This window comes from Sus scrofa, chromosome 3 (assembly GCF_054392235.1).
Source record: "Sus scrofa isolate SSC_HxYL_T2T_F1_AM1 chromosome 3, Sscrofa_HxYL_maternal_Yorkshire_Landrace_v2.0, whole genome shotgun sequence".
NCBI lineage: Eukaryota > Metazoa > Chordata > Mammalia > Artiodactyla > Suidae > Sus > Sus scrofa.
The window spans coordinates 31,899,187-31,914,423 of NC_139385.1; the positions used below are offsets into that span (position 1 = coordinate 31,899,187).

General features: G+C 39.1%; 1 protein-coding gene and 1 long non-coding RNA gene across 9 annotated transcripts in view; one reads left to right on the top strand and one right to left on the bottom strand.

The window, feature by feature from the left end:
• On the top strand, positions 1-14,657 carry LOC146404508 (uncharacterized). The gene is made up of 2 exons (XR_014840695.1): positions 1-221; positions 11,772-14,657. It is a non-coding gene; the product is annotated as an uncharacterized LOC146404508 (long non-coding RNA).
• The window catches only part of CCP110 (centriolar coiled-coil protein 110), a 27,618-nt gene continuing 15,471 nt past the window's right edge, over positions 3,091-15,237 (bottom strand). Inside the window, exons 6-16 of one of the 8 annotated variants that reach the window (XM_005662110.4) lie at positions 14,869-14,996; positions 14,207-14,378; positions 13,518-13,657; positions 13,149-13,265; positions 12,694-12,795; positions 12,402-12,518; positions 9,846-9,919; positions 9,260-9,322; positions 8,051-8,110; positions 7,470-7,555; positions 3,091-5,202 (exon numbers count right to left, since the gene is read on the bottom strand). In XM_005662110.4, coding sequence (XP_005662167.2) covers positions 5,150-5,202; positions 7,470-7,555; positions 8,051-8,110; positions 9,260-9,322; positions 9,846-9,919; positions 12,402-12,518; positions 12,694-12,795; positions 13,149-13,265; positions 13,518-13,657; positions 14,207-14,378; positions 14,869-14,996 — 1,112 coding nt within the window. In that variant the 3' untranslated portion in view covers positions 3,091-5,149. Of the gene's footprint in view, positions 5,203-7,469; positions 7,556-8,050; positions 8,111-9,259; positions 9,323-9,845; positions 9,920-12,401; positions 12,519-12,693; positions 12,796-13,148; positions 13,266-13,517; positions 13,658-14,206; positions 14,379-14,868; positions 15,000-15,237 lie in introns of all 8 variants that reach the window. The other 7 variants (XM_003354586.5, XM_085017388.1, XM_085017387.1 and 4 more) reach the window with 7 other exon arrangements.

The window sequence follows — 15,237 nt, forward strand, 5'->3', positions numbered from 1 at the left end:
ATGATTGTGAGGGGCAGCGTCGGCCCAGTAGGCTGTCGCAGCGCTGGCCTGCGTCGGGAGTGTGAGTGGCAGGCGGCTGCCTGACCCCCCGGGACCCCCTGGAGGCGGTGAAGAATCCAGACACCCGGGGGTATCGGACGCTAACTGCGGCTGGGGGTGGAAAGGGGGTGTGTGGGATCCAGTCGGCGCGAGCTTTCGCGGCTAATTCGCAGTTTGACCCGGTAAGCCACGCCCTTTCCCCGGGCCACCGTGTCCCCCTCTGTGCACTGCGGAAGTTAGGCATTTCCGGTATCCTCCTCTTGGGTCCTTAAGGGCTTCCCTGGATCATAGTGTGACAGCTCTCAACTGGAACTAAACTGGAGAAAGCAGAGGTCACCTTTCCTCCGTCTTGGCGAAGCCCTGCGTTTCTATGAAGGTGGATGTTCATTTCCGCTGCAGAACTTCTGTGCTCCAGTGTTTTCTCTGATTAAAAAATAACTACACTGAGCACCTTGCATTCACTCTTCATGTGCTCCTCACTGCAAACCTCTGAAGTAAAAGCGATTATCACCCGTTTCGGCTGGTAGGCGCCCAGCCCGGGTTGGTTAACAGCTAATCACAAAGCAGCATCTTATCCTCACTTTTTTTGTTTCCCTTTTCAAGTGTCTTTTCTGACAAAAAAAGAGGTTGGAAAACCACATTCTTTTGAGTGTCTTTGAGGACGCCCTCCCCAGGAAAAGACAATAGAATAATACACACTTAAACCTGTAATGGAATGTGTTGTTTATCACGCTGAATCCTAGTTTCTTCATCTGTGAAATCAGGATAATTCTGACGGAGGTGAAGGGAGATACATATAAAATGGCCGGCAAATGGTCAGTACTCACTGGAAGCAGTACGTGACTAGGTAAGCTTAGATCACATCGTGCCTTCTGTGACCTTCCTGTTTTCAGAGCTCTGTCTGTCCACAGCAAGAGACTGACTCTGCAGTAGATCATAAAGTAGGGCTTCTCTCCTTTGAACTGCACAGGCTCATCTGGGGATCTTGTTCCATGCAGGGTCTGATTCAGGTCTGGGCCAGGACCTGGGCTTCTGCATTTCTTACAGGTTTCCAGGTGGCCCTGCTGCTGGTCTCTGGATACAGAATGGACTGTGGTAGTTGTAGGTGGTAAGGGGGCGGGGTAGGGTAACTCAGGATTCATATTCAACCATGCCCACTGAATCCAAGCCCTGTACAGCATGTCTACTATGCACAGATAAGGGGAAGTTACCCTGAAACACTAAAGTTAGGGGAAGGGTGAATAAGGGATTTTCCCCACCATAGGCTGAGAAGCAGAATCACAGTTCTGGTGGCACCTTTGTCAGCCACCTCAAGAAACTGAATTTCGAACCAGAGAAACTGACCGAAATGTAATCAATTAAATAAATAAAAACGTAATATTTTACTGTCAGGCATAATTTTGGTTAGACACCATAGCTGTCCTCAGAGCTGTCTTTAGAACCTAACCAACGTGGCTCCACTGCACCGTATTCCAATCTGATTTGCTGTATTCTGTGACTGGGTCTCCTTTGGTTTGTTGTTGGGTTTTTGGTGGTTTTTTTTTTTTTTTTTTTTTGTCTTTTTTGTGGGGGGGGGCGGGGGGGGGCTTTTTTAGGGCTGCTCCCGCAGCATATGGAGATTCCCAGGCTAGAGGTCTAATCGGAGCTACAGCTGCCAGTCTATACCACAGCCACAGCAACGCCAGATCCAAGCCTCGTCTGTGACCTACACCACAGCTCATGGCAATGCCAGATTCCCCCACCCACTGAGCAAGGCTAGGGACCGAACCCACAACCTCATGGTTCCTAGTTGGATTCGTTCACCACTGAGCCATGATGGGAACTCCTGGGTCTCCTTTGGTTTTTACAATTACTTTTATAACCTGTATGTATGCACACTATGGTCTGTTAGAGCATCCAACTTCATTTGCTTATTGAATAACTATTATTCTTCACTGGGGGGAGAAGGGGGATTGTATGGGTTTGTTCACAGGACAGTGACACCTAACAGAAAAAAAAAAAAAAAAAAAAGACCTTCATCTCCAGCATGGGCCCTTGTTTTCAGCTCCGAATGATTAAGTTCCCAGTCATATTCATCATTCTCAATGTAGGACATCAATGAGAGTAAGGATGGCCTTAGGAAAAGGGAGGGGCCCTTCTCACACTGCCCTGCAGATGATCAAATGCAGTATCTCCCCAAAGAGAGGTAAGAAACGAGGACCACTTTTCTTTTTTTTTTCTTTTCTTTTTACTGCTATACCTGCAGCATATGGAAGTTCCCAAGCCAGGAGTCAGATGAGAGCTGCAGCTGCCAGCCTACACCACAGCCACAGCAGCACGGAATCCAAGCCAAATCTGCGAACTGTGCTGCAGCTTGAGGCAGCACTGCATCCCTAAACCCACTGAGTGAGGCCAGGGATCGAACCCACATCCTCACAGAGACAACAGGTTTTTATCCCCCTGAGCCGCAGTGGGAACTCCCCATTTTTCTATGCTCATATTCAATGATTAGGCAGCACCAGGACCTGGTTTGTTTTTTGTCTTTTTTCTTTTTAGGGCCTCACCCATGGGATATGGAGGTTCCCAGGATAGGGGTCCAATCGGAGTTGCAGCCACTGGCCTATGCCAGAGCCACAGCAACGCAGGATCTGAGCCGAGTCTGAGACCTACACCACAGCTCATGGCAACGCTGGATCCTTAACCCACTGAGCAAGGCCAGGGATCAAACCTGCGTCCTCATGGCTACTAGTCGGATTCGTTTCCTCTGAGCCAGGATGGGAACTCCAGGAGCCGGATTTTTAACGCTGTGCTAATCTACCAGCTTTGTTGTACGCTCCAACCTCAGCATTCTCTCCCATCCGCTCCTTAGCAGGCGCCCAGTTCTTAGTAAGCTAAGACATTTCCAGGTCCAGTGAACTTCCGCCCTCTGAAAAGTCCAACTCATGCAAAAAGCAAATAATGAAATACACCTTTCATGGGTCTTGTAAAAATGATCATATTACATTATTAAATGTCTTGGCCACATACTTTTCAAAAGTCCTTTCTTTGGTAAATAAAAAAGATCAAACTAGATTTCCTTTAAGATGAAAAGTTTATTTTGCCTTTTGCCTAGAAGCAAAACTAGTGAAAATTAAAATTAAAGTATAAAAATAAATATAATTTACATTAATGGGCATTCCACTCAAAGTAAAAATAACAAAAATAATGTATATAAATAAAAATCCATTAAAAGCACAAAACCATGTCTGGCACTTTCATGAGCAAAAGCTGTGAACATTAAAAAATGTGTAAAACTCACAAGTTTTTATTACAAAAAAAAATACTCAAGTTTCACATCCTTAATCTAAAACTGGTTTTAACTTTCTCCAACACATACTATTTGTTTTAGCCAATTTGCTTTAGTGTACATGAAACCTGTAGCATCTATCTTTCATACTGGAAAAACCCACAATATTAATAAGCTGTATCCTGAGTTTTCAGAGTAATAAAGCACAATTTATCATATTAACAAGATAATTGGATATACTTTGCCTACAAATATAAATTGGTAACAGAGACATTTCGACAGTCTTCTGTTTCTAATTTTCTGGTACACTCATGAAATAAATGATACATCTCAATAAAGTCCATCAAGTTTACATCCAGAAGATATTATTTTCTGACTATAGCTGGATGTGAAAGTTAAATTTTAAATGGAACAGCAACTCAAAGAAAACAGTTCTCCACACTCTGTTTTTTTGTTTTTGTTTGTTTGTTTGTTTTTGCCACACCCACAGCATGCAGAAGTTCCCTGAGCCACAGCAGCGACCCCAGCTATTGCAGTGACAACGCTGGACCCTTAACCCATGCGCCACAAGGGAATGCCTGTCTCCACACTCTTATAAAGGATATTAAGAATACATATAGTCTACATTTTCAAAATACCAGTATCTTTTTTAAAATTCAAGTTAGAAAGATTAAATGTACACAGTCCCAATTTTATGCAAGAAACACAAAGCCCTTTTTGGAAATGGCATGATAAATTAACAGTGACATTATTTTTCATAAAATACGTTCCCTTGGTAACTTTTTTGATTTATATTTTAAACAAATGTATTAATGATAAAAAACCTTAAACATCAGTGCCTCTTAAGTAATGCAAAATTTCAACTAGACATTATTATCCCATTTGAGAATCTGAATTTGTCATAGTATGTAGCCCTTTATCCTCTCCTAAATCAGGCATGCTTAAAAAAAAAAAAAAAAGCAGACTATGAAGAATTAAACAGACGAAATACAAAATGTAACTGCATGCAACATGTTATATTCCATTTTACAGAAATGGATTTAATAATGCGTTCATTCCTAAGCGCGACTACATTCCAGAAGATTGTGCTCTCTTCCTCAAGTGTGTCACCCTCCGCAGAAAGATTTTATAATTCACTAGAAATGTTTCTAATAGTACGAGGGTAACATACATTAAGCCTAACATTTCTGCAGGACAACTAGTTCTTGAGAGGAATGTATACTTATGACCAAAATGGTGATGCCCAGCTATTTCTGTGGTAAATTTTAGGTGGACCACAATCAGCAGGCAAGTGTTTTATCCTATGTGGTTACACCACCAGCCCAAGAATATGAGAGGGTAGTCAGAGATCTTCTAGTTACAAAACCAGGGAAAAACTTTCTTCTGCAATAATTTCCCCTTGAATAGAACAGTATCTAATTATTATTTTTTTTAATCAAATTCTGCAGTGGGCAGAGATGAATGAAATTTATATTGCAGAACTTAGAACTTATCACACCTTTTCAGTATTTATAGAAATAAACACAAATGTCTTTGAAGTTTACAAAAAGATTCTCAGCAGACACCTGAGTAATAAAACAAACAATGTTTGTACAGGTTAAGGACAGAAATGACCCAATTACTAAATACTAACTTGTTTTCACCCAAAAAACTGACAGTAAGAGGCAAATGGGGAGAGGGGGGCAGGATTAGCCAGACTGACCAAAATATCCAGCTGATTTCTCAGCCCTCTGACATCACTCTCCCTGTGTAAACAAAGTCCAGAGTTAAATACCAAGTCTTGAGCAGGGAGAATAATGGGATCCTAACCCTTCCCCCTTTGTTATCCTAATGAGTGCTGTCTTCTTAAATTGTCGCAACATTTGGCCGCTTTCTTTGGATTTTTCCTGCATATACTCCTAAAAATAGAGCAAAAGTAATATTATTTCTCAACACTGGTTTTTCTGGAATGATACCATTTAATGAGTGCTCACTATGTACCAGGCACTGAGCTAGGCAAAACATATTATCATATTTAATCCACATTTAGACAATCATGAGGTAGAAATGGTTACTACTATTTTAAGGATAATAAAACTGAGACGTGGGACAATGAGGCACTTGTGTAAGTGAGCTAGAAGCAGACACTCTGAGAACCCAGTTCCACCTAATTTGTTGCTGTGCTTAACCATTTTGTGTTACTGTTTCCTACTCTGCTTTAATTACTAGTTGCTGAATTTCACGATATAGGTCAAGCACAAGACATCACATGAACAAATATGTTTTAAAATATATGAGATCAGAGATTGCAATTTACCTTGTAAAAACTGTAAACAACTTTAATTGCTTTGCAGCAAACTTTACCAACTTGTAATTTACTTCGGTTTAAAAGTATGACAGTCTATCTCCACAATAAAAATAAGTTTTCTCGGAGTTCCCATTGTGGCCCCAGTGGTAACAAACCCGACTAGTATCCATGAGGATGCAGGTTCGATCCCTGGCTGTGGTGTAGGTCGCAGACACAGCTCAGATCCCGAGTTGCTGTGGCTGTGGTGTAGGTCAGAGGCTACAGCTCCGATTTGATCCCTAGCCTGGGAAACTCTGTATGCCGCAGGAGCAGTCATAAAAAAATAAATTAAAAAAATAAAAAATAAATGAAAATTTTAAATAAAAAATAGAAAAGAACTTTAGCACTTGTTGAGATACATATTATACATGTTAATATACATGTTAATTCAAGGGTTAAGTACATTCTTAATAATTATGTTGCAATGCAACTAAACCACAAGAGTTCTACATACTGAACTTCACTGTACATATTAACTACAATGACTTCCTATTCATCCTTATACTGTTGCGTATTACCAGAGAGAAACAGTAGTTGCTGTTTTACTTAGAGGTTCACAAGTGACAAATAGTGGAGATGAAATGCATGAGAAAAGAATAATATGGAGAGTAGTCACTGTGGCGATAGATAATATTAGGCAAAACAATAGTAATTCCTCAACGATTTGCCAACTAGCTAGCAGTTATCAAAATATAACACTAACATGGGAAAAAGTTGAAAATGTCTTAAAATTCCATACAACTTCACAAGCAGCAGATCTAGTGTTTGGTCTGAGTTCTCCCAAACAGTTATCTTTCAAACCAGTTGATTCCACCTCTGGAATAAGCAGTGAATTCCCAAAGATGACCAATTATCCTCTATGAATTCAACATTATGAATTAATTCACTATATATATTCAGAAGGTCAGCAAGCAATTCAAAGTTGTGATCAATGTCTTGTACCCTTTTTGAACCTATGTGAAGTACTGGTAATAACATGAAAAAATATATATTGCCTGTTACCTCCTAATTTGAAGGAAATCACTTAATAATAAAAGCTCTAAAATATGAGAGTTTTTATTAATAAATTATATACTAATGGGAAGATAAGAATTGATTAAAGACTTAATCTTCACTGTCTGGTGATTAGGTTTCTTTTAAAAGTTTAGAAAGCAGTATAGTTAAAGCAAAGCATTTTAAAAATATTTTTAATGGATCACATCATTTCTGGTGAGTTTATCATACAGTCTTAACAAAAATATCTAAAAAATATTAAAACATTAGCTTCAGTTTTGCATTAGCTCAAGACTGAATTTGTCTTCTTGCCACCATAAATATAATTTTAAAATAGTTTTAGTTTAGCTCTTAACTAATTCTCAAATAATGAACATAAAGATTTAGCTCAAGCTTCTTATGGAGCAGAAGACTGACTTCACCCCCTCCCACCGGGCATATTCACATGTGATCTTGTGGTCAGAGGGAGGAATTTTTCCCCTTATGTGCAGGTACAAATATTCCCGGGTGATACACTTTCCCAAAGCTGAATAAACATGCACAGATGCAGACATCAGATGGTTATATTTTACTCATTTACAAAAACTTCTCTGAATTAAGTTTGTGTAATTCTACAGATTTTTCATAATTTGTTACAGAAATCAGAATTGGGGCTACAGCTTCACTAAGATTTCCTGACTGCCACAAAACACTAACACAAATGATCACTAGGAGGAATGACTGTGAATATGCCAAAATTATGGTGGCAAGGAAAGACACTGGATCCCGCTGGTGTGGCCTGTGTCATGGGGCGGCTTGTGCACGTCTTTCTATTGAATGGGCTTCAGGAACTCGTTTGCTACACACCTGAAACAGGCGCTCTGTTAGGCATTCTGCTCTGTGAAGACTTCTGTCTATTTTGCACAACCCCCTTCACTGATGTCTTAGGGGTTCTAATTGAATATAAAAAAATTAATAAGTCACTTGCATTAAGGTCTAAATGTTCAACATTCAAAGAAAGCAACCACACGGCATCAACTGTTCAAAGCACAATAAGCTTGAAAAGAATTTAAGTCTCATGCACACGCACAGGAAGGGAGCTATGCTTTTGCTTCAGCAGGAGACTATAACCATGGCTTACGCTTTACTGGAGAATCGCTTTGGTGATGATGAACTTACTATGTGAATGCTTATAATATTTAATGAGCAAATGGTATGAAATGAAAAGTAAAAACAAGCCAACATAAGATGACAATTAAAATATAATACACAACAGTACACCCAAAGGGTTATCTTTGCACAAAACTTTATAAGCTCTGCTAATGTAATAAAAAGATCACATTTGAAAAGTTATCCTTTATCTAAAAAGCACAAAATTATTTTTCCCTCTCAAAGCTAATCTTGATTTGAATATATTTTTTAAGTACCCATGTGTGTTGCATTCTTACCCTTGTCTACTCAGTAGCCTATGAACAGGTGCATTCTGTCCTTGATTTGGCTGAAGGACTCTGTTGACAAAGCATATAAAAAATTAATTTGATAGGATAAATTCAGTTTTTCCCCATTTTCTTTCAATAGATAAAAGATGATAACACTCGGGTAGAAGGCATCTATTAAATGATTTGGCCTATACACTAGCACCAGGCAAAGCAAGTCGATTACAGAGTATTAATATGGTACTTAATTTGCTCACCAAAAGCCCAAACCTTAGTTTTTCATCAGGAAAGAGATGTCTAGCAAGTATTAATCCTTGTGCTTTTAGATAAGTTACTTATATACTTTACAAAACCTTTGCAAACATCTGAGAGACAGAATATCGCTCTTGTAACTGCAAAAAACAGGTCAGAAATATTAAGCTAGCTTTCTAAGTTTTTTAAATAAGTATCAGATTTCCCAATGTGGCACAGTGGAAACGAATGCGACCGGTATCCTTGAGGACACAAGTTCGATCCCTGGCCTCATTCAGTGGGTGGGGTATCAGCGTTGCCGTGAGCTGTGGTGTAGGTCTCAGATACAGCTCAGATCTGGCGTTGCTGTGGCTGTGGTGTAGGCCAGCAGCTGTAGCTCCAATTTGACCCCTAGCCTGGGAACTTCCATATGCTGTAGGTGTGGCGGCCCTAAAAAGCAAAAACAAAAAACAAAAAAGTATCAAAGTCCTCTCGGACCACGGACTGAACTCAGGACATATGGGGCTCAAATTTCCATCAGAGATGCATGTCTGACTAAAAGCTCCAGGAACATCTGGTCTGACACATGACCAGGTACCTGACCAGGTGTTACTATGTTCTGACTCTGCAACCCCCCAACTCAGCAGGGAGAGACTGACTGATGAACTGATGAGAGATTTACTGATTTACTGTAGAAAAGCAAGCTCAGGATTTATAAAATTTTCTTTCCTTAAAAATTGAAAAATAGGAGTTCTGGTTGTGGCACAGCAAAAAAGAATCTGACTAGTATCCATGAGCATGCGGTTTTGACCCGAGGCCTCGCTCAGTGTGGTGTAGGCTGACAGCTACAGCTCCAATTCCACCATCTAGCCTGGGAACATCCATATGCCACAGGTGCAGCGGTCCTAAAAAGCAAATATCAATCAATCAATTAAAAAAAAAAAAACTGAAAAATAGCCTCTCACCAAGACTAAGTGATTTTTTTCTCACCTTGTTTCAGAAGGATTTTGCTTAACCAGAAATTTCTTATTTGGCATTCCCATTTCTGCAGCTCTAACACAATATAAAAATAAGGACACACAAATAATGTATTTAGAAAGGGGAGAAACATGATTACAAATGCGATACAGGATCAGAAACAATCGCCATTTCAAAGTTGGTATACTACTGAAGGACCTTATGATAGGCACACTAAAGACAAATTTCAAGAAAGAAGAGTTTTAATAGGATACTTTCAGGATATTCTTTGCATTAAGCTTTTCCCTTCACGAAGTCTTTAGGTATTAGAAAAAGAGTATATTTAAAAGATAGAAAATTAACACTGAAAGATTAACTATTTTAAAGATGATTTGATTAGCTATCAATTACACAAGTTGAACACGGACAAATTTATTAGTTAGTTAGTAAAGATCAGATTTTACCACCAGATCTGAATAAAATTATTTATATAAAGGGATTTCTATCACCTCAGCTGCAGAAAAAATTATTTCTAATCTGAATATACAAACCAACAGATGATTAAAATTTATTGGCTTTGATAATAATTAATATGTGACAAGACATGAAAGAAACTTACTTCATGTACTTCTTCCTATCAAGAGACTTCTGTGTTGCAGCTGAAAGGGCTACTCGTGGACTTTTCATTTTATCCTTTAAAACACAAAAAGTGACATCAAGCTCTAGTAGTATCAGTACTACCACTGAATTATAATATAGGATGACCTCAAACTGCATAGAAAAGCTTCTCTTACTAACATTTTGAACTTTAACAGCCTTTATAACTGAAGCAGGCTGATTTTTTAAATTAAATAATTAAAGTTATTTTCCCTGCCATGGCACAGCAGAAATGAATCCGACTAGGAACCATAAGGTTGCAGGTTCAAGCCCTGGCCTCACTCAGTGGGTTAAGGATCCAGCATGGCTGTGGCTGCGGTATAGGCTGGCAGCTATAGATCCAAGTGGACCCCTAGCCTGGGAACTTCCATATGCCATGGGTGTGGCCCTGAAAAGCAAAAAAAAAAAAATTGGTTTCCCCAATGAAATAGTATAAATTTCACTTGTCTTTTGCCAACCACACCAGGATCATTGATTCAGACCACAGATCTCCAACACTCTGATGTACAGCTGACCCTTGAACAACACAGGTTTGAACTGCATGGGTATCTTACATGCAGAATTTTTTCAACAAATACACTGGAGATTTGTGACAATTTGAAAAAACTCACAGATGAAATGCATAACCTCGAACTATCCAAAAAAATTTTGCATGAATGCATAAAATACATGTATATACTAGTCTATCCTTAAACATGAGTGATAGTTAATATAAAATTAATGTGTTAAGTTTTCTAATTGTTTTATAACTTTGCTTTCAAAAAGTTAATTACCATATAGTATCCCTGCCTCTTTCTCTCTCTTACCCTTTCTCTCTCCCTCCCTCTCCCCCTCTTCTCTTTCTCAACTGCAACCTATCACCACAGATGAGTGGTTTAAAAAACAAAAAAAAGAAAAACAGTTTCCAATACGGCATTATGAATGAAATACTGTATCCTATAATTATAACAATTTATTCCTTACTGTATGGGTTAGGCTACTGTGAAGCAGTCACATTGATTACACTAGGTTCCCAGGCTGCCTCATTATCAATGCACGAATCATTATAAGTATGAATTTTTCACATTATCTTTTCATTTTTGATATCTAGTATTAAAATAATACAAATAACATATACACAGTTTTGTATCATATAAGACAATACCAATATAGGTACTAACAGACACGATTCATCTTGTAAACAGATAGAAATTTATGGTATTGATAAATACAGCACAGTACTTTAAATGTATTTTCTCCTCATTAAGTTTTTTTTGGAGTTCCCATTGTGGCTCAGCAGTAACGAACCCAACTAGGATCCATGAGGATGTGGGTTCGATCCCTGGGCTCGCTAAGCTACCGTGCCAATCGGACCCCTACCCCGGGAACCTCCATATGCCGTGGGTGCAGCCTAAAAAAAGCAAAAAAAAAAAAAAAAAAAATCTTTTTTCTTGGCCATACCCACATGTGAAAGTGCCCGGGCCAGGGATTGAACCCTCACCACAGCAACAACCCAAGCCACTGCCGTGACAATACTGGATCCTTAACCTGCCACACCACAAAAGAACCCCTTCCTTAAAATACTGTTAATAATAGCTGAAGTCATTGTAAGAATATAGTATATATACATAGAACATACAAAATATGTGTTAGCTGACTCTCTATGTTATTGGTAAGGCTTTCTGTTCACCAGTAGGCTAGCAGTAGTTAAGCTGCTGGGAAGTCAAAAGATATACTCAGATTTTTGACTGTGGGTCACTTCTAACCCCCCATGTTGTTCAAGGATCAACTATTTCAAATGAATATCCTAGTGCCTGTCGCAAAGCTCCTAAAACCCTTGTAATCAAACCTCCCGGTAGGAGCATCTTTTGTTCTAACATTTGATCCTTCACCTCTATTCCTGACACAGAGCTCCAAAACCCCTTGGAATTTCCTGCGTGATGGAAGCATCTTTGGTGGGCTCTGGATGAGGGCTTGTACCAGAAAGACTAAGCATCATTGCAACCTTGGAACTTTCATCTTCCTGGGACAGGATCGGGCTAGGGATTGAGATAATAATCAGTCCTGCCTTGTGATGACGCCTCCGCAACATCCAGATGCCAGGAAGCTGCCGCACACCCTCCACCAGGACAGGAGCTCGGCTCTCAGGACCCTTCCAGATCTCACCCTGTGCATCTCTCCATCTGGCTGCTCATCTGTGTCTGTATCCTTTATCATATAATAAACCATGAGATGTACAGGACTGGTCCCCTGAGTTCTATGAGCCATTCTAGAAAAATTTTCAAACCCGAGGAGGGAGTCACGGGAACCCCACTTTACAGCCAGTTAGTCCGAAGTACAACATAGCGGCGACATGGAACTTGAGACTGCCTCCTTAGTTGGTTAGGACCTGACACTAATTCTGGGTAGACGGTATCAGAACTGAACTGTACGACACTCAGTCGGTGTCAGACATCTGGTGCACAACCTGAAGCATTCTGTGAGTGTAAAAGAAACCTTTTTTTTTTTCACTCACTAATTTAAAAATTAGGTCACATACCATTTGCCTGAGCATCTTCTCTTTGCGGGCTTCTCGATCATGACGTAAAATTGACATTCTTTCAGCTGCATCCATTACAAAGAATATGTCGTGAATACCATACAGGGCAGCTCGTAGCTAAGTTAAAAGAAAAACATTTTAAAAGATGAGGTTAGAGTTCAGTTTTATGATGTACACTCTTATTTAGAGAAAAAGGTTAACGTTTTGGTTGAAACCTACTTTCAGTGGTTCAAGGAAGGGAGAGAAATAAAACATTTCCATTTTCTGAAAGCCTTGAAGACACACGCATTACCTGAGCTAACACTCTTTCCTGAAGAGAAGCATCTTGTGCTGAAACAACTCCTCTCTTTAATGGTGCTTCTGACTGAAAACTTCTTATGAATTCCATAGTGTCCTGAAAGAAGAAAGGTTCCTTCAAACACCATTTTTCTCGGAAGACTGCATGATCACTGGAGTTACTTTGTGTTCTTTTTCTCAGGTAATCCGAAAGACTATGAACGCAAATAAATCTATTACATCACAAGCCCCACAGCACGCACTTTAAAGTGAGATAAAAACGCACAAACTACTCCATTTACATATTTTTAAAATTATCTGAATGAGATTAATCAATTTCTAAAACATTCTATATTACAGTAACTAAAAAAGATTTGCCCTGCCTAAGTTCTGAACTTTCGTCAGTTCAGTTCTCACAACACTGATAGAAACTGGGACAGAAATGTAATACAATTTACACGATCCTCTTACTTTTACAGTTTGTCGAAGCTGTTTCAGCTTATCTGTCTGCATAAGCCTACGAGTAAGAAATCCTTTTGCCACTGCTGTTACTTTGTTAAATTTTGCCTGCACTTCTGGACTGAAAACCTAGAAGAAATAAGACAGACACGTTTTAATAATCTGAGCATTATACTCAAGATTGTTTTTCTTAATCTATTACAGTGAGCTAAATTCTTCTATATGTGTCTCTTCTGTGTGGTTTAATCTCTAATAAAAACTAAGCTTTTGATGTATGGCAAAAATAGTTACGGCTCATTTGCACAACTTAAGATACCGTAGCTCTTTCAAAAAGACAGATACACAGACAGAGATGCAGCCAATATTACTAAGTTTGCCTACCTGAGACCACTTCGTTTTGGCCCTTCCAAAAGGCCTTGTTACTGAGAGTTTGGTCAAGCCACCAGTTGATGCTGCCCAGAGGTAGAATGGTACTTCATTTGCAGAACCAAAGCTATGCTGAAGGGCAGAATTTGTGATACCTTGAGAAATATACATATTGTATTATTCCTGATGTCAAATAATCAGAGTACACAGAACATCCAAATAAACACGCCACTCACGAAGAATAACAACTCCTCTGAAACCGATCCACAGGCAGACTTAAAATATTCATGAACTTTCAGCTTATACACCAGATGGATCTTTTCAACACAAACAGCATCTCAGGATAATTGAAGATGTGGAGATAAGCTCTTACTGGAACAGGGGAATTAGATGTAATTCAAGATCACTCAGGAGATAGCAAACTGTGTTTTCACTTGAAGAATATCACCTGCTGCATGAATGAACAAAGACTGGGCTCTGAGTCAAATTTCCTGAGGTTTTTCTTGCTAAGGTGGCTTTTCTCATGAACACCTGCTCACTGGCCTTTGGTTTACTGCTATCATTTCATTTTTCACCAGCGGGCAAAGAGCAGTGGGTTAGACATGGAATTACTTGTAGAAAGGAGGTACAATTTTAAAGTGTGCCAAATAAAATATCCTACTATAACTTCTTCGAGTAGTGGGAAAGTATTTTTTAATATTTACCAGAACTATTTGAAGTCTGGAGTGAGTCCACTTGAGACAGCACTGTTTCGAGCAAACCAGAGTCACTTATCTTTCTCCATTCCAAGTCCACAGCACTGCTAATGTCCAATTCAGAGGTTTCTGCTGTCATCACCTTCTTCTCTTTTAACATTTTCTCCTGTTCTTCTATTTCCTGTAAATTAAGTTTCTTGTAACATGGTGGCTCTTTTGGTTAATTACAAATAGTATCCTTTTAGGCTTAGCTAAAAGTATGTATAATTATCGGCAAATTATTATTTATTTCAGGTTGTCCTCCCACAAATAAAATTGACAATTTATTTAACTGACTTTAAAATGTGATCTATTGACTACAATAATCCTAAAACAAGTTTCCTTCTTCTACCAGAATGAATCTTTCAACATCTACTTATAAAACACTTCTTAAAAACTATTAAAAGTTTTGAATCAAGGATTCAATATAGTATCCTTTTGATAAATTCTGCATTTATTTTTAGATAGGGATCTAAATATTTTAACTCACATTTTGGCAAGACAAATACTATCCATGTCTCAAAATCAAGGACTCGCTTAGATTAAGCTGTTCAGGGGAAATGATTACGAGCATCCTGTCCACGACTAAAACTCCACTTACAAGCCCTTTGCCCTACGTTTTCATTCCTCACCTTCTGCAACCTTTCCTGTTCCCTTTCCTGCTCAGCTATGAGCAGTGACAACTGCTGGGCGTGCTGTTCTTCCAGTCTCTTCCGCATTTCTTCAAAAGCTAACATCTTGCTCTTTAATATCTCCTCGCCTTCTGAAAGAAACACATGCCCTCAAATTCAGAAAATTGACTAATATCTGATGTTTACATCATCAATTTAAAGCATGCTCCTGACCAGAATACTCCTGGATCTGATATAATGCAATCGAGATGTAGCCAGGTGCCCACTGTGAACCACATTCTCTGCTGCTGATGCTCTCAATTCAATGCTACCAAAGATCTGCATCTCATCACCCTCACCCACTCGTTCGACACATCCCGTCATGAGCTG